Raw genomic sequence first — 19391 nt, 5'->3', positions numbered from 1 at the left:
TAAAGTTCATTGCCAATTCGTCTACCTACCCATGAAATATTTGCTACTGTTAACCAATTTTTGAATGAAAAGAACTAGTTGTCAGAGTGTGCCTGGTCAAGTAAAATTTTTCATTCTAAAGGAAAAGAAATGATTCACCAATGCAACAATAACCAATGTAACATTTGCTTCAGATCAGGGCATTTTTGAATAAAAAGTCATCCAATTGATAAGGGGAAAATTAGTTTTGATACACTTATGGAAAATGTTATTCTACCAGCTCAACTTTGTCTTTTCATTACTATAACATTAGCTTCATATAATACAAAAACATTTCTATACATCATATGGTATAAAACAGGTTTGAAAAATGCAACTCCAACAAACCAATTTTTTTAGACTACAAAATTTTTTATGAGCACTTTATCTGGTGCAGTAAGAAACTGTTTGATATATATTCAATAATCACATTTAATATCTTGGTTAATTTTTAGTAGTTTAATCTTGCTATTCATTTATCGTGATTCAGTTACTCCGTCCTATTTTGTCTCCGTATCAGACTTGCATACCTAAAAACAGGCTGTTTCATGACTACAGCTATATCTGCAGAGCTTAGACTCAGCCTTAGAATATAAAAGAAAACGACTGATTTTGTATCATATGATACAACTGTATAAAATATACATACATATCACATTAAATGACTTCCACAGCATAAAGAAATGGCAGTCCGAATTCTGGAACATCACTAAGGGGATCTAATTGGTTCCTAGTTCCCATATGCAGACTTTAATATGCTGAACATGTACTGAGTTCAGTGGAGTTCAAGAATTCGTCTAGCATGGTTATGTGCAATACCCTTGGGAATTTCTGCAAGTTGCTGATATCACAATAAAGCTTTTGAAGGGATTACTCTACACTCTTTGGAAGGTGCTAAAATTAAGCAGTACAGCCAGTCTGCTAAACAATATTCTAAGAACAGCAGCAGTAGTTGTAACAACACTGTAACCACATAACACTACACTCATTTAACATTACACAAGTTACAGGAAAAACAGTGTCGCATGTGAACTCCACAAATGCAGTGAATACATTTTTCTCACTTTGTGACTATACTTTTGTGCTTTCTATAAAAATCATTGTGCTTATTTGCAACGAAGCCACAGTTACAAATTAAATCACCACCACCAGAAATCCTAATCTTGAACTGTATTGGAAATTTTGAAATACAGATAAAGAACATGAAAATTTAGAAAAAAGTGAAATGCAATGGTGGAATGCAAAATTCTGATTATTACAGAGCAAATTGTGCATTATAAAAGTAGATGTCATTCTTGCTATGAATCTTTCCATTTTACAAGAATTTTTAGTGCTGAGGAGGTTATATGACTAAATATTTTGGGAATTCATAGTACATAAAGAGCCTTTCCATTGTCTTTCTGCATGGAAGCAGAATGAGGAAGGATTTATGACTTTTTTCTGGTAATTTACAGGTAAGGGGTTTCAGATTAAACTGCAGGTGGCACACACAATCAATACATGCATGCCTCTAGAAAGCAAGGTCGTACTGAACTTTTTTTTTTTTTTTTTTTTTCTATACTTTGTCGCTGTCTCCCGCGTTTGCGAGGTAGCGCAAGGAAACAGACGAAAGAAATGGCCCCCCCCCCCATACACATGTACATACACACGTCCACACACGCAAATATACATACCTACACAGCTTTCCATGGTTTACCCCAGACGCTTCACATGCCTTGCTTCAATCCACTGACAGCACGTCAACCCCTGTATACCACATGACTCCAATTCACTCTATTTCTTGCCCTCCTTTCACCCTCCTGCATGTTCAGGCCCCGATCACACAAAATCTTTTTCACTCCATCTTTCCACCTCCAATTTGGTCTCCCTCTTCTCCTCGTTCCCTCCACCTCCGACACATATATCCTCTTGGTCAATCTCTCCTCACTCATTCTCTCCATGTGCCCAAACCATTTCAAAACACCCTCTTCTGCTCTCTCAACCACGCTCTTTTTATTTCCACACATCTCTCTTACCCTTACGTTACTTACTCGATCAAACCACCTCACACCACACATTGTCCTCAAACATCTCATTTCCAGCACATCCATCCTCCTGCGCACATCTCTATCCATAGCCCACGCCTCGCAACCATACAACATTGTTGGAACCACTATTCCCTCAAACATACCCTTTTTGCTTTCCGAGATAATGTTCTCGACTTCCACACATTTTTCAAGGCTCCCAAAATTTTCGCCCCCTCCCCCACCCTATGATCCACTTCCGCTTCCATGGTTCCATCTGCTGACAGATCCACTCCCAGATATCTAAAACACTTCACTTCCTCCAGTTTTTCTCCATTCAAACTCACCTCCCAATTGACTTGACCCTCACCCCTACTGTACCTAATAACCTTGCTCTTATTCACATTTACTCTCAACTTTCTTCTTCCACACACTTTACCAAACTCAGTCACCAGCTTCTGCAGTTTCTCACATGAATCAGCCACCAGCGCTGTATCATCAGCGAACAACAACTGACTCACTTCCCAAGCTCTCTCATCCCCAATAGACTTCATACTTGCCCCTCTTTCCAGGACTCTTGCATTTACCTCCCTTACAACCCCATCCATAAACAAATTAAACAACCATGGAGACATCACACACCCCTGCCGCAAACCTACATTCACTGAGAACCAATCACTTTCCTCTCTTCCTACACGTACACATGCCTTACATCCTCGATAAAAACTTTTCACTGCTTCTAACAACTTGCCTCCCACACCATATATTCTTAATACCTTCCACAGAGCATCTCTATCAACTCTATCATATGCCTTCTCCAGATCCATAAATGCTACATACAAATCCATTTGCTTTTCTAAGTATTTCTCACATACATTCTTCAAAGCAAACACCTGATCCACACATCCTCTACCACTTCTGAAACCGCACTGCTCTTCCCCAATCTGATGCTCTGTACATGCCTTCACCCTCTCAATCAATACCCTCCCATATAATTTACCAGGAATACTCAACAAACTTATACCTCTGTAATTTGAGCACTCACTCTTATCCCCTTTGCCTTTGTACAATGGCACTATGCACGCATTCCGCCAATCCTCAGGCACCTCACCATGAGTCATACATACATTAAATAACCTTACCAACCAGTCAACAATACAGTCACCCCCTTTCTTAATAAATTCCACTGCAATACCATCCAAACCTGCTGCCTTGCCGGCTTTCATCTTCCGCAAAGCTTTTACTACCTCTTCTCTGTTTACCAAATCATTTTCCCTAACCCTCTCACTTTGCACACCACCTCGACCAAAACACCCTATATCTGCCACTCTGTCATCAGACACATTCAACAAACCTTCAAAATACTCATTCCATCTCCTTCTCACATCACCGCTACTTGTTATCACTTCCCCATTTACGCCCTTCACTGAAGTTCCCATTTGCTCCCTTGTCTTACGCACCCTATTTACCTCCTTCCAGAACATCTTTTTATTCTCCCTAAAATTTACTGAACTATGGACAGGATATTTAAAGATGTACATAAATACATCTTTATGACTAACCCAGAATGCAGGTATGATGTCTTTCCACCATACTGATCAGGATTTTACTGTGGTCTAAAAGTTGTTCACATGGCAAATAAGTCTAAAATAATTAAAGTTGCATGACACTAGAAAGCATGGGACTGCATTCAAATGGCAAGAAATTTGGTGGTGTGTGTACATGTCCTCTACAAACACCCACTAAGACGCATATAACCTGAGAATGCATATACTTTCATGATGTGTTGTAAAATTGCCACATATGATAAATTTTATCAAAATGCATTTCCTACAGATGCCATTACCAAGTATTTGCACCTGATGCTGATATAACAATGGATAAGGTATTGCAAAGACATTAATGTCTGGGAATTTGGGGGGGACCTAATAACTGATGGTATTGTTAAATTTGAGAGCCATATCTAAATGAGAAAAAAGTTAGTGATAACTGCAGTTTTCAACATGGGGAAAGTTTTTCCTATACTCAATTATGGTACACTATGATGTAAAATAAAATTGTACATTATATTCAATGCAAAAAAAAAAATGTTGATTTACTTAAAACATTAAACTGCTTGTAAAAAGGAGTGTTACATGGCTGCAGAATTGGCACACAGTAAAGCAAATAATATCAAAACCTTAACAAAGAACACTTGAAAATGTGAACACTACTAGTTCATGAGCATTGATTAACATGAAGGTCACCCACAAATTACAATATTTGCTCATGTTAAGATTGCAAGATAGAAGTATGGAGTTTTAGGTTTGGTTCTACATTCCAGTGTTCAATGTTTCCTCTTTTTTATCATTTACTCTATGTTTGTGGTACAAAATGCTGCTTTTAGAAATTGAAGCATCATGGTCTAAAGTATGTACATTTAAAAGTGGCACTGAACATCACTCGAGCACTTTTGTCACTATGCAATGAAAATATTTGAAGACACTTCTATATAAAAGTTTTCATTAAGCTTCTCTCATCATTTACTTTTCTTTTCAGCACTCATTATTTCTAACTTTTTTCCAAATAAATGGCTAAGTGCAGAAAAGTATGCTTTTGAGATGCACTGCTCTAGAAATTTTTCTATACACATCTATACAGGCCAAGTTATCTTGTATGTATTGCAATACTAATCACAAATTTCCTATTGTTTGTTTAAATTTAAAGAAATTTTGTAAGCAAAATTACTTCAAAACATTCATTTCCTTTTATCACCCAAAATCTTAAATTCTGTTCTCTTATACTCCTTTGAAACAACGACTGATTTAGAATGGATAATTCTCAAAACACAACAAATTGTGAACTATAATGATAAAAATGTCTTCATGGTTTTTCTTTTCATGTCTATCACTTGTAATCTTTAGCTAATCTTTATAAAAAAGATAATTTTGACATTCTATACGGACAAGATATAAGTTTTATATATATGTACTTAAATGATATATATTATATATATATATATATATGTACACACACACATCCACACACACAAAGCATATATATTGTAATTAAATTTGTTCCTAAAAGTTTTAAGGGTTACTTTAATTTACACATTCAGGTCAGCCATCATTTTTCTGAAGTCAGAGAGTGTATTGTAATCTGGGTCATCATCATTTAAGTCATTTCGATTTTGGTCATCAGATGTGAAGGTTGGATTGTATCGACTCAGGGAGAGGGGACATGGAAGCAGCTCTGGCATGACAGAGTGATGAGTAATTAGTGCAGTTAGGGTGCTGAATTCCTTGGTGAATCCCTGGAAGAGTAAATAATTATTAATTTTGTGCCTGACATAAATTAATTAAAGACTTGTATCCTAGCTTACCTGGGACACAACTAAAATGACTATCAAAACAGGGGAGAATACTGTACAACTTTCTAGAAATGCCTATGAGTATATGGATGAATGAGGTGCATTAGGGAGATGACAGGCAATAGTTAAAGTGTAAGTTTGAATTAGGAGTACATAGACGAAGTGGAATACTTTAAGTATCTGAGAGTGGATGCAGCAGCCTACTGAACCTTAAGAGGCTGAAATGTGTCACAGAGTGGGAAAAGAGACTAAGGTCCTGGATGGACTGAGGAGTTTGTGAAAGGATAGATCTTTGTCTGTTGTGTCTGAAGGAATGGTAGTCCTGATAGTGTTGTTTGAACACAAGTCTTGGGCACAAGGAAATATAGTTAGATACTCTTCTCACAAAGTAATCCCTGCATTTTGTAGTTGACTAAAAGGGGGTGGGAACTGGAAATCCCCTCTGGTTTTCCTTTTCCAAAGGATGGAACAGAGAAGGGGGCCAAGTGAGGATTTTTCCATCTAAGGCTCGGTCATCTGTTCTTAATGCTACCTCACTGACATGGGAAATGCTGAATTTGTATGAAAAATTTATATTTATTTTATTTATTTTGCTTTGTCGCTGTCTCCCGCGTTAGCGAGGTAGTGCAAGGAGACAGACGAAAGAAATGGCCCAACCCACCCACATACACATGTATATACATACACGTCCACACACGCAAATATACATACCTATACATCTCAACGTATACATATATATACAAACACAGACATATACATATATACACTTGTACATAATTCATACTGTCTGCCTTTATTCATTCCCATCGCCACCCCGCCACACATGAAATAACAACCCTCTCCCCCCAAATGTGAGGTAGCGCTAGGAAAAGACAACAAAGGCCACATTCGTTCACACAGTCTCTAGCTGTCATGTAATAATGCATCGAAACCACAGCTCCCTTTCCACATCCAGGCCCCACAGAACTTTCCATGGTTTACCCCATATGCTTATATATACAGTAAACCCTCCATTTAATGGACTGATAGGGAGAGGGGTGTCTATTAATGCTGAAAGTTCATGAAATTGAATGTAACCTAAGGGCCATTTTTGGATACAGTATACAGTTCAACTGCTTTCTTTTAACTCTTTCACTTGATGCCATTTTGAACTGTAAGGACTGCAAAATTATTCTATAAATAAAGTCACAATTCACTGTATACCGCCTAACCATATGATAGCTTTTGCCTACACGAGTTTACATGAGAAAGACAGACAACAGGAAGCCAGATTGGCCCATAACTGGGTTGTCGGGAGGAGGAGGAGAAGAAGAATGTAATTCTGCTCAGCAGTTTTCTTAAGCTATCACCAACTTCACGCTGCTGCACATTAAACTTCTAGTGTCCCCATTACCGCTGTCTTCTATTAAGTTTATTTATGGCATTTTTTCAGAATATACCTGAATTTATAAAATATTTGTCTAAACAAATTTATAACTTTTTCCAAATAAATGGGGAAGTGCAGAAAAGTATGGGAACTTCAGTGAAGGGGGCTAATGAGGAGGTGATAACAAGTAGTGGTGATGTGAGAAGGAGATGGAGTGAGTATTTTGAAGGTTTTTTGAATGTGTTTGATGATAGAGTGGCAGATATAGGCTGTTTTGGTCGAGGTGGTGTGCAAAGTGAGAGGGTTAGGGAAAATGAGAAGAGGTAGTAAAAGCTTTGCGGAAGATGAAAGCCGGGAAGGCAGCGGGTTTGGATGGTATTGCAGTGGAATTTATTAAAAAAAAGGGGGTGACTGTATTGGTGACTGGTTGGTAAGGATGTATGTATGATTCATGGTGAGGTGCCTGAGGATTGGCAGAATGCTTGCATAGTGCCATTGTACAAAGGCAAAGGGGACAAAGGTGAGTGCTCAAATTACAGAGGTATAAGTTTGTTGAGTATTCCTGGGAAATTATATGGGAGGGTATTGATTGAGAGGGTGAAAGCATGTACAGAGCATCAGATTGGGGAAGAGCAGTGTGGTTTCAGAAGTGGTAGAGGGTGTGTGGATCAGGTGTTTGCTTTGAAGAATGTATGTGAGAAATACTTAGAAAAGCAAATGGATTTGTATGTAGCATTTATGGATCTGGAGAAAGCATATGATAGAGTTGATAGAGATGCTCTGTGGAAGGTATTAAGAATGTATGGGGTGGGAGGCAAGTTGTTAGAAGCAGTGAAAAGTTTTTATCGAGGATGTAAGGCATGTGTACGTGTAGGAAGAGAGGAAAGTGATTGGTTCTCAGTGAATGTAGGTTTGCGGCAGCGGTGTGTGATGTTTCCATGGTTGTTTAATTTGTTTATGGATGGGGTTGTTAGGGAGGTGAATGCAAGAGTTTTGGAAAAAGGGGCAAGTATGCAGTCTGTTGTGGATGAGAGAGCTTGGGAAGTGAGTCAGTTGTTGTTCGCTGATGATACAGCACTGGTGGATGATTCATGTGAGAAACTGCAGAAGCTGGTGACTGAGTTTGGTAAAGTGTGTGAAAAGAGAAAGTTGAGAGTAAATGTGAATAAGAGCAAGGTTATTAGGTTTAGTAGGGTTGAGGGACAAGTTAATTGGGAGGTAAGTTTGAATGGAGAAAAACTGGAATAAATGGAGTGGTTTAGATATCTGGGAGTGGACTTAGCAGCAGATGGAACCATGGAAGTAGAAGTGAGTCACAGGGTGAGGGAGGCGGCCAAGGTTCTGGGGGTGTTGAAGAATGTGTGGAAGGTGAGAACGATATCTCAGAGAGCAAAAATGGATATGTTTGAAGGAATAGTGGTTCCAGCAATGTTATATAGTTGCAAGGCATGGGCTATAGATAGGGTTGTATGTAGGAGGATGTATGTGTTGGAAATGAAATGTTTGAGAACAATATGTGGTGTGAGGTGGTATGACTGAGTAAGTAATGAAAGAGTAAGAGAGATGTGTGGTAATAAAAAGAGTGTGGTTGAGAGAGCAGAGGAGGGTGTGTTGAAATGGTTTAGACACATGGAGAGAATGAGTGAGGAAAGACTGACAAAAAGGGTATATGTGTCAGAGGTGGAGGGAAGGAGAAGCAGACCAAACTGTAGGTGGAAGGATGGAGTGGAAAAGATTTTGAGTGATTGGGGCCTGAATACAGGAGGGGGAAATGCATGCAAGGAATAGAGTGAATTGGAACCATGTGGTATACCAGGGTTGACGTGCTAGCACGTCAATGGACTGAACCAGGGCATGTGAAGCATCTGGGGTAAACCATAAAAAGGTCTGTGGGGCCTGGATGTGGAAAGGGAGCCGTGGTTTGGGTGCATTACACATGACGGCTCATGTATGGATGTGAGCAGACGTGGCCTTTCTTCATCTGTTTCTCAGTGCTAACATGGAAAAAGGTGATCAAGTAATAAGAAAAATAAAAATGTATGTATCTCAAATGCAGGGACTGGAATGTTTTTCTTATGCATTGTAGTGTTGTGAAGGCAGAAAGAAAAGGAACAGAAAAACAAGGATTATTCCTAGATGGTCAGCTCCTACTGCTATTTTGCTGAAGAGGGAAAAGTGAGCTCATAAGATATATTTATTGTATTCAGATCACAGTTTTGATAAATAATGTTGTTTTGTAAGTACTTCAAAAATGATTTTGCTTAAAAAAGGGAAGTAATTCTTTATGACATGTTACATAAATTTAAGAAAATTTAGGATTCTATGATAAACAAATTGTGCTGTAAAATGGGTTACTGTTTACTAGGTTTCACAGGTGAACTTCTTACCTTTATCTTGTATCCCTTATTTGTTTTCACGATAAGATAGTGTGCAATGCCCGAGACAGTGAAATCCCGTGGTACTCTTAGACTAAGGGCATAACAACCAGGCTTGCTCGTTGACTCTCGCACCATGAAGGCTCCAACAGGTTCATGACTCAGGACTTCAAGAGCAATTTCTCTGTCAAAGAATATTTTCCTTTAAACATTAGTTAGTAATGATGGTAGAGTTTTGTCAAAATGAAAACAAATGAGTACTGTTTCCTAAGGTCTCAAATTATGACAGCAAGTCATATCATGATAGGAAATAATCACTTAACATATATCATAATGCTCTCGGTTACCGATTCATACCCAGTAAATATGATGCAAAGGATCGGCAAACATTTTAAAATTGAATTCAATTAACAACTTAACTGAATGTCGTAAAGATGGCTGAACGATATTCTAACACCATATTTGTATTCAACATGAAAAATTTCTTATAAGTTGTTAAAGGAAATCTATTCTTTTTAGAAAACTACCAAAAATTGAGGGTATTTTTTAGCCCAAAAACATTTTTGTTTCAAAATTGAAAGATAAGGTATTGAAACACTTCTATACATGAAATAATCATGGAAAATATATCATAATGCTCTCAGTTACCGATACATACCCAGTAAATACGATGCAAAGGATCAGAAAATATCTTAAAACTGACTTCATTTGACAGCTTAAATAATGTCATAAAGATGACTAAACGATAATTTAACACCACACTTGTATTCGGTATGAAAAATACTTCTCATAATGAGTTTTTAAAGGAAATCTATTTTTCTGAGAAAAATGCCAAAAATTGAAGGTAATAGTTCTGGGTATTTTTTTAGCTTAAAAACATTTTGTTTTGAAATTGAAAAATAAGATATTCAAGCACTTCTATATTTGAAATAATTATGGAAAATATATCATAATGCTCTTAGTCACTGTAAATACTATGCAAAGGATCAGAAAACATTTAAAATTGAATTCATTTCACAGCTTAATTGAATGTCATCAGGACGACTACACGATATTCTAACACCAGATTTGTATTCAGCATGAAAATACCTCTTAATGAGGTTTTAAAGGAAATTTTTTTTTCTGAGAAAAATACCAAAAATTTTTTGGCTCCAAAAACTTTTTGTTTCAAAATTGAAAGATAAAATATTCAAATCCTTATATACTTGAAATAATCACGGAAAATATATGATAATGCTCTCAGTTACTGATACATGCCCAGTAAATATGATGCAAAGGAGCAGAAAATATTATTAGAAGTGACTTCATTTAACAGCTCAACTGAATGTCATAAAGATGACTAAACGTTATTCTCATAGACTTGTAATCAGCAGGAAAAATACTTCTTATATTGAGTCTTTAAAAGGAAATCTATTTTTCAGAGAAAAATATCAAAAATTGAAGGTAATAACTCAGGAAATTTTTTAGCTCAAAAAACTTCTTGTTTCAAAATTTAAAGTCAAGATATTCAAACATTTCTATACTTGAAATAATCATGGAACATATATCATGATCCTCTCAGTTACCAATTCATACTCAGTAAATACGATGCAAAGGATCAGAAAATATTTTAAAACTGACTTTATTTAACAGTCACGAAGACGACTAAACGATATTTTAACGCCATATTTGGATGTGGAAAGGGAGCTGTGGTTTCGGTGCATTATACATGACAGCTAGAGACTGTGTGAACGAATGTGGCCTTTGTTGTCTTTTCCTAGTGCTACCTCGCACACATGAGGGGGGAGGGGGTTGTCATTTCATGTGTGGCTGGGTGGTGACGGGAATGAACAAGGGCAGACAGTATGAATTACGTACATGTGTATATATGTATATGTCTGTGTGTGTACATATATGTATATGTTGAGATGTATAGACATTTATATGTGCGTGTGTGGACGTGTATGTGGGTAGGTTGGGCAATTCTTTCGTCTGTTTCCTTGCGCTACCTTGCTAACGCAGGAGACAGTGACAGAGTATAATAATAAATATAAAAACAATATTTGTATTCAACATGAAAAATGCTTAAAATGACTTCAAAGGAAATCTATTTTTCTGAGAAAAATGCCAAAAATTCAAGGTATTTCTTAGCTCAAAAAACTTTTTGTTTCATAATTGAAAAATAAGATATTCAAAGACTTCTATACCTGAAATAATCATGAAAAATACATAATGCTCTCAGTTACCGATACATATGCAATAAATACGATGCAAACAGAAATATTTTATAACTGATTTCATTTAACAGCTTAACTGAGAGTCATTAAGAAGACTAAACTTTATTTTAACACCAGACTTGTATTCAGCATGAAAAATACTTCTTATAACGAGTTTATAAAGGAAATCACTTTTTGAGAAAAATCCCAAAAATTGAAGGTAATAAGTTCAGGGTATTTTTTGGAACCAAAAACTCTTTGTTTCAAAATTGAAAGATAAGATATTCAAACACTTCTATACTTGAAATGATCATGAAAAATATAATATAATGCTATAAGTTACTGATACATACTCAGCAAATACAATGCAAAAGAATTTAAGACATCTGAAAAAAAATGTTAGAGATTTTGGAGAAAGAGGCATATGCACAATCTTTCCAGTGGTGATTTTACACACACACACACGTGTGTGTGTGTGTGGGCGTTTATGTATATACGTCTGTATGTGGGTGGGTTGGGCTATTCCTTGTCTGTTTCCTCGCGTTACCTCACTGGCACAGGAGATGGCGATCAAGTATAATGAAATATGTAAGTATTTCCATTTTTGTCTCGACCCAACTGGTACAGTGCATTATCAGATTTCAAAAAGTTTGGAGATATTCCAATTATCACTGAAAAGTGTATCAATTACTTTTCATAACTTCATAAAGCAGAATCATAATTATTGTGAAAGTTTTAGAATTCAAGTTTGGAAGCTGTATTCTGAATCTAAATACCATAGGTGATGCCACATTCCCATTGTAGTTGAAAAATAAAGTTAAACTGTGGCCTGAATTTAGAAATACTTTACCCAACAAACATATGATCACAATGTACATCTTTTAATACACACACTCATCTCACAACAGAAGCAGCCAGGCACATCTACAAAAGATTATTAGAATTTCAAGAATCAAAATCAGCATTTCTCACATAAAAATACTGTAAACGTGAGCTTAAACAAACTAAAATTTCAAAGTAAAATTGCTATATGCAGCTGACAGTACCTGGGAATGCCTGCCTGGAACCAAGCAGCTGTCTTAAGATGTGGTTCCTCTGGAGGTGTAAGGGAGTCAGATCGTTCTGGAAGAGGTGGCGGAGAGGCTGACCGCGTACTAGAAGTGGACACATCTAGACCTACTACTCCCGAAGAGGCACTGGAGCTAACGGAGATCTGAGAGATGCGTTTCAGTTTCACATCATCAGAAAGTCGGCTGTGGAGAGGAAACATTATCAAATGACATCCAATATTAGTATAACAATCATCATTCTTTGCAATTGAATACTTCTTTTTTTCAATTTAGAATTAATTCACATTTCAGTGTCAACACATGAAAGGGATGTACCTGGATGTCACAACTTTATGATTTGCATTAAGAAATATTCTATGCCAATATCAAACTCTAACAGCATTTTGTATCCATGTGCTGTAATTCCTTTTTGCTGCATACAAAGAAATGTAACTTGAACATGCATTTAGTCACAGTTAACTGCATTCCTTTATATGTATGTACTTATATAATTACCTCCTGACTTAGGAGTCCCTTCTATCTTTTACAGGGCTAGCTACAGCAGTGCTAAGGAAACTGGCCACGTCCACCAGGTGGGACCACAGGTTATAAAGGGTTGTGATGTGAATGTGGGGAAAGAGTGAAGCACCTAAGCAACAAGTAGGTGCATTGTGGGCATAAAGTGACTCAAGACGCATTGAACTGGTGTTTGTAATGTTTAAGGGATAAAAAACATCCAAAGCATAGATGAGAAAGTGTAACTCCTATATATCTGGGGATCATGGCAAAAGATCCTGGGTTTCAATCCTGGCTGTTAAGAGGGTATTATGTGTTCTACAAAAGTGCGCATCTATATGCCCTATATTGGTGTTCATATACCTCCACATTTGTACAGTAAGGTTTTGCAAAATGCTAGCTTCCGATAATGTGAGCCTGATGGGATATGACTGGATGTGAGACGATGGGTATTCATTTCCTATTAAAGACAATCGTAGCCTAAAAGTTAGCGTTCTTGGCTACCATGCAAAAGGGTCTGGGTTCGAATCTTGACTTTTGGAGGGTATTAGGTGTGATATATATATATATATATATATATATATATATATATATATATATATATATATATATATATATATATATATATGTTTACTTTATACTTTGTCGGTCTCCCATGTTAGCAAGGTTGTGCAGGGAAACAGACAAAAGAATGGCCCAACCCACCCACATACACATGTATATACATAATTGCCCACAAACGCACATATACATACCTATGCATTTCAACGTATACATACATATACATACACAAACGTACATACACATGTACATATTCATACATGCTGCCTTCATCTATTCCCACCGCCACCCCACCACATGAAATGGCACCCCCCTCCCCCCACATGCGCGCAAGGTAGCACTAGGAAAAGACGACAGAGGCCACATTTCTTCACACTCAGTCTCTATATTAGGTTGTTCAGTAGGGTTGAGGGACAAGTTAATTGGGAGGTAAGTTTGAATGGAGAAAAACTGGAGGAAGTGAAGTGTTTTTGATATCTGGGAGTGGATTTGGCAGAGGATGGAACCATGGAAGTGGAAGTGAGTCACAGGGTGGGGGAGGGGGCGAAAGTTCTGGGAGCATTGAAAATTGTGTGGAAGGCAAGAACATTATCTCCGAAAGCAAAAATGGGTATGTTTGAAGGAATAGTGGTTCCAACAATGTTATATGGTTGCGAGGTGTGGGCTATAGATGGAGTTGTGCGGAGGAGGGTGGATGTGTTGAAAATGAGATGTTTGAGGACAATATGTGGTGTGAGGTGGTTTGATTAAGTAATGAAAGGGTAAGAGAGATGTGTGGTAGTAAAAAGAGTGTGGTTGAGAGAGCAGAGGAGGGTGTTTTGCAATGGTTTGGTCACATGGAGAGAATGAGTGAGGAAAGATTGACAAAGAGGATATGTGTCAGAGGTAGAGGGAACAAGAAGTGGGAGACCAAACTGGAGGTGGAAAGATGGAGTGAAAAAGATTTTGAGCGATCGGGGCCTGAACATGCACGAGGGTGAAAGGCGGGCAAGGAATAGAGTGAATTGAAATGATGTGGTATATATATCAACATATACACAAACATATACATATATACACACGTAAATATTCATACTTGCCTGCCTTCATCCATTCCTGATGCTTCCTTGCCCCACAGGAAAGAGCATTGTCACCCCCAGCTTCAGTGAGGTAGCGTCAGAAAAACAGAAAAAAAAGGCCACGTTCGTTCACACTCAGTCTCTAGCTGTCATATGTAATGCACCAAAACCACTGCTTCCTATCTACAGACCTTTCCATGGTTTATCCCAGACATTTCACATGCCCTGGTTCAGTCCAATGAATGCACGCTGACCCCAGTATACCACATTGGAGCATTCACTCTATTCCTTGCATGCCTGACACCCTCCTTTACGTTTATGCCCATTACCCTTCTATAAAAGAAATTCTGGTTTTAGAGTGAGACATTCTTTGATGAAACAATATTCCCAGTAATACAGCCTTGCAAAGTTAAAGAGGTAGTACCAGGAACAGATAAAGAAATAGCCTCATTCACTCTTGTGAGGATGCATTATGGGACGGCACTTAATACCTTACCTATCTCTGATAGTCATTTCCAAAATGATCAACCCACTTATGACCTCATGCATTTAATTTCCAAAACATCCACTCTATTCCTTTCTTCTGCATCAAAGTTCTCATACCCAACAACACTTTTAAGCATACCCATCTTACCTATCTTTCCTCAAGCTTCGTGATGCACACAAGACCTTAGTCCCCTTTTCACTCTGTGACTCACTTAAGTCACCACAATTCCATCTGCTATCATGTCCACTTTGAGGTACCTAAAGCACTCCACTTCTACCAGCTCCTCCCCATCTAGACTTATGCTTAAACAATCCTGTCTCATTCCCCTCTGCACCTCATTTCCTTTCCCCATCTAGACTTATGCTTAAACAATCCTGTCTCATTCCCCCTCTGCACCTCATTTCCTTGATTTTGTTCACACTCTTACTTTTCTCCCACACACCCTCACAAATTTTGACACCAGCCCTGGGAGTCTGCTAAATACTGTAAATTCAAAGTAGCTCTCACCTGATGAGTCTAACCTTTCATATTTATTTTTGATATTTCACATGTAAGTTTTCCATTGGCAGACCTCAGACAACTCACCTATGAAATACAAACAATTTGAAACATGAAACTCATCCAATGGATGCTAAATTGAATTTAAGACATTGGAGCAAAAAAAAGAAAAAAACAATTGAGCCTGATTAACCAAGAGGATGCCTGTATGAGTTGATAGGACATGAGCAAATAGAGAACATAAAAGGCAATACAATACAAACTTCAGTGAATATAATGAAATAAATGGCAAATTAGTAGCTAATGCCCAGTGTTACTGGACTCGATCTGCATGCAATTACACTGACTGAAATATCACCTTCAGTGAGGTCATGCAGTAGCACTGTCAATGGATGAAATGGTGTACAATCTCATAAAAGAACTTCTCACTCCAAAAGAATTTATCCTTTCACTGCTGCTGACTGCAGAGCAGTCTTTTAACAGTAAGATCCCTTTAAAAGGGATTTAGGAGTTATATGATTAAAAGTGAAGTAACAAAATGTCATGGCAAATTTTTCCCCAAAGAACTCCATGTATTTTACCAGAGACTGTACATTGTTTTACCAAATGCAATCAAGCTATCCCTTGTGAAATATCAACCACAGTTTAATTTTCAAAACACTGGTAATGTGTTAAATGTTTGGTACCATTTTACCCAAAGGACCAGCACCAGGAATAATACTTGCCACTTATTATCAGTGTCTTGCTGCTCTTGGCCATCTGCAGACAAGATGCTGTTTACTGAAGAATCGCTGACCTTCTCATTAACATAGCCAACAACTGCTGTGCTGGTTGTTGAGGATGAACTAGTGCTAGTTGTAACACTAGAGGTTTGGCATGAAGGGGAGGGAGAGGAGGAAGAGGTGACTAGGGGGTGAAGGTCCTCCTCTAAGTTTAAAGTAGACTCGAGGGTGACACTCAATTTTTTGATGAGTGGTGGCTTGTCTGCTAGTCTCTTTGAGCTGTTTAACTCTGACGGACTGTAAAAAAAAAAAATAAAAAAAAAATGCATTAGTATGTTATGGATACATAAATTCTAAAAAGACAAAATGTGAAGTTTCATAAAGCTGGAGTTGAAGAGCTTTGTTCCTTTACAGGTTTATATTGAAAGGGGATACAACAATAAGTAAATATAGCTTATCATACTCTAGACTTCGGAATTACTGTATAATGAATGAACTTAAGGTCTTTTCTTTTTACTATATCTGCGCCTATAGAATTTACATGAGAAAAGAAATTATATTTCTAAAATTGTTAGTCACATATGACTATGATTTACATGTTTGTCAGTATGGAAAATGGGTGATAACTGCAAATCTATATCCAGTATATGGTTGTACTAAAACAAACATCATCTTTACACAGTGTATCACTGAACAGATTGAAATTGCTTCCCATAAATGATGGTGCATATCACTCAACACTGAAGCTTAAGTCGCATTAGTATCATACCTTATTCCAAAACTATCAATGTCAGGATCATCATCTGTTTTTACATCTATATATTCACTATCACTCCCATAATTATTACTGAGAAATCTGCTATCTTGGCACAACACTGTATCCTCTTAAACTACACAAATTTATTTGCAAGTCTCAGGATTTCAGTGTACTGAAAAAAAAAATTACATCCTTCCTAACCTGTTCTATTTAGCCTGGGTTTCAAAAATATTGTTGGCTATGGAAGAAAGATCACACAGTATTAACTGCATTACTTAGATACAATTTCCTTAACCCTGAATACCAGTTTTTCCTTCTGTAATTCAAACACTGTTAGGTTTTAGAATGTCAGGATTCTGGAGAATCTGGCACTCAAAAAGTGTTTGGGTTGGGAGGTATCCTCAGATTAAAGCTTATGACTTTATTATCATTACTAACTTGTGGTTTCATTAATGCATTTCTAATACATTATGTCAATGTTTTAACCCTATTACATTTTTTACTCAGTCACTGTCTTAAACATTTCAAAACCTTACAGAACCCACCTGTTACTATTCTCACTGTCAGGTGAATGAGGAGTGTTGTCATTCTCTGGGTGGCTATGCAAGCCAGGCAGAGATGAGGGCTTTTGCAGCCCTACCAAAGAATTATGTGCAGGGCTGGAAGCCAAAGCAGGGCTGCCAGGGGTTCGCATATTGCGGCTGGGACTAGACTCACGAGAAGCTGCAGCAGCCTGAAAGAGTTTAGACATGATATAATGAAAATCCCTGGCTACAATATAAATACCACAAAGAATATTTGGGTGTGCTACTAAAAATTTGTTGAATATAATTCTCTAGCTGTCACATACAAAGCACTGAAATTAGAGTCTACTGTCCACAGCAAACACCCAAAGACTATTCAAGTTTAATTTGACAGGTTCATATGTCCTGGTTCAGCCCATTGACAGCTGTCAATCACCACACACAACAATGATCAAATTAATTCTATCCCATTAATGTCTCTCACACTTCACAATGTTCAGGCCCCAATAGCCAAATATCAACTCCATTACATCCTTCCATCTCCCCCTACTGATCCCTCCACTTTTAGCACGAAGATCTCTGAGTCGGTCTTTCTCTGTTCATCCTCTCCTTGTCAGGTCTCTTCAATCTGACTAAGCTTACTAATGCAACTTGCTCTTCATTATACCTTACAATGTTCAACACACCTCAAACTATATATTCTCTTCAGGTATTTCATTTCCATCTCATCTACCTGCTTTCTATCATGTGAATTCAAGACCCATGACCTAAATCCATAAAACACAACTGGAACTACTATGAATTCACTCTACACTGAAGCTTAAGTCGCATTAGTCTCATACCTTACACACAGGAGGGTGAAAGGCATGTAAGGAATAGAGTGAATTGGAATGATATGATATACCAGGGTCGACGTGCTGTCAATGGATTGAACCAGGGCATGTGAAGCATCTGGGGTAAACCATGGAAAGTTTTGTGGGGCCGGGATGTGAAAAGGCAGCTGTGGTTTCAGTGCATTACACATGACAGCTAGAGACTGAGTGTGAACAAATGTGGCCTTTGTTGTCTTTTCCTAGTGCTACATCACACGCACGTGGAAAGGGGGTTAACATTTCATGTGTGGTGGGGAGGTGGTGGGAATGGATGAAAGCAGCATGTATGAATATGCACATGTGTATATATGTATATGTCTGTGTATGTATATGTATGAATACGTTGAAATGTATAGGTATGTTTATGTGCATGTGTGGGCATTTGTGTATATACATGTGTATGTGGGTGGGTTGGGCCATTCTTTCGTCTGTTTCTTTGCACTACCTCGCTAACGTGGGAGACAGCGAGAAAGTATAATAAATAAATATATATATATATATATCTTTCTTTTTCTTTCATACTATTCGCCATTTCCTGCATTACCGAGGTAGCGCTAAGAACAGAGGACTGGGCCTTTGAAGGAATATCCTCACCTGGCCACATTCTCTGTTCCTTCTTATGGAAAATTAGAAAAATTGCTGTCTCCCGCATTAGTGAGGTAGTGCAAGGAAACAGATCAAAGAATGGCCCAACCCACCCACATACACATGTATATACATAAACGCTCACACACACACACACCTATACATTTCAAAAGAAAAGAAGAGAGAATGCTGGGGTGAAGAGAGTGGTGAGAGTAAGTGAGCTTGGAAAGGATACTTGTTTGAGGAAGTACCAAGAGAGATTGAGTGCAGAATGGAAAAAGGTGAGAGCAAATAACGTAAGAGGAGTGGGGAAGGAATGGGATGTATTTAGGGAAGAAGTGATGGCTTGTGCAAAAGATGCCTGTGGCATGAGAAAGGTGGGAGGTGTGCAGATTAGAAAGGGTAGTGAGTGGTTGGACAAAGAAGTAAGATTGTCAGTGAAAGAGAAGAGAGAGG

General features: G+C 37.8%; 1 protein-coding gene across 6 annotated transcripts in view; it reads right to left on the bottom strand.

Annotated features, from left to right (window-relative positions):
• Positions 1-4016: 4016 nt before the first annotated feature.
• The window catches only part of LOC139753456 (EGFR adapter protein-like), an 846501-nt gene continuing 831126 nt past the window's right edge, over positions 4017-19391 (bottom strand). For all 6 annotated transcript variants that reach the window (XM_071669991.1, XM_071669989.1, XM_071669992.1 and 3 more), the window contains 5 exons: positions 17500-17687; positions 16201-16494; positions 12353-12559; positions 9124-9295; positions 4017-5313 (listed from right to left, as the gene is read on the bottom strand). In XM_071669991.1, the coding sequence (XP_071526092.1) occupies positions 5107-5313; positions 9124-9295; positions 12353-12559; positions 16201-16494; positions 17500-17687 (1068 nt within the window). In that variant the 3' untranslated portion in view covers positions 4017-5106. The remainder of the gene's footprint in view (positions 5314-9123; positions 9296-12352; positions 12560-16200; positions 16495-17499; positions 17688-19391) is intronic.

This window comes from Panulirus ornatus, chromosome 14, assembly GCF_036320965.1.
Source record: "Panulirus ornatus isolate Po-2019 chromosome 14, ASM3632096v1, whole genome shotgun sequence".
NCBI classification, from domain to species: Eukaryota; Metazoa; Arthropoda; class Malacostraca; order Decapoda; family Palinuridae; genus Panulirus; species Panulirus ornatus.
The sequence above is the reverse complement of the archived record's forward strand: the minus strand, read 5'-3'. Positions and strand labels throughout refer to the sequence as shown.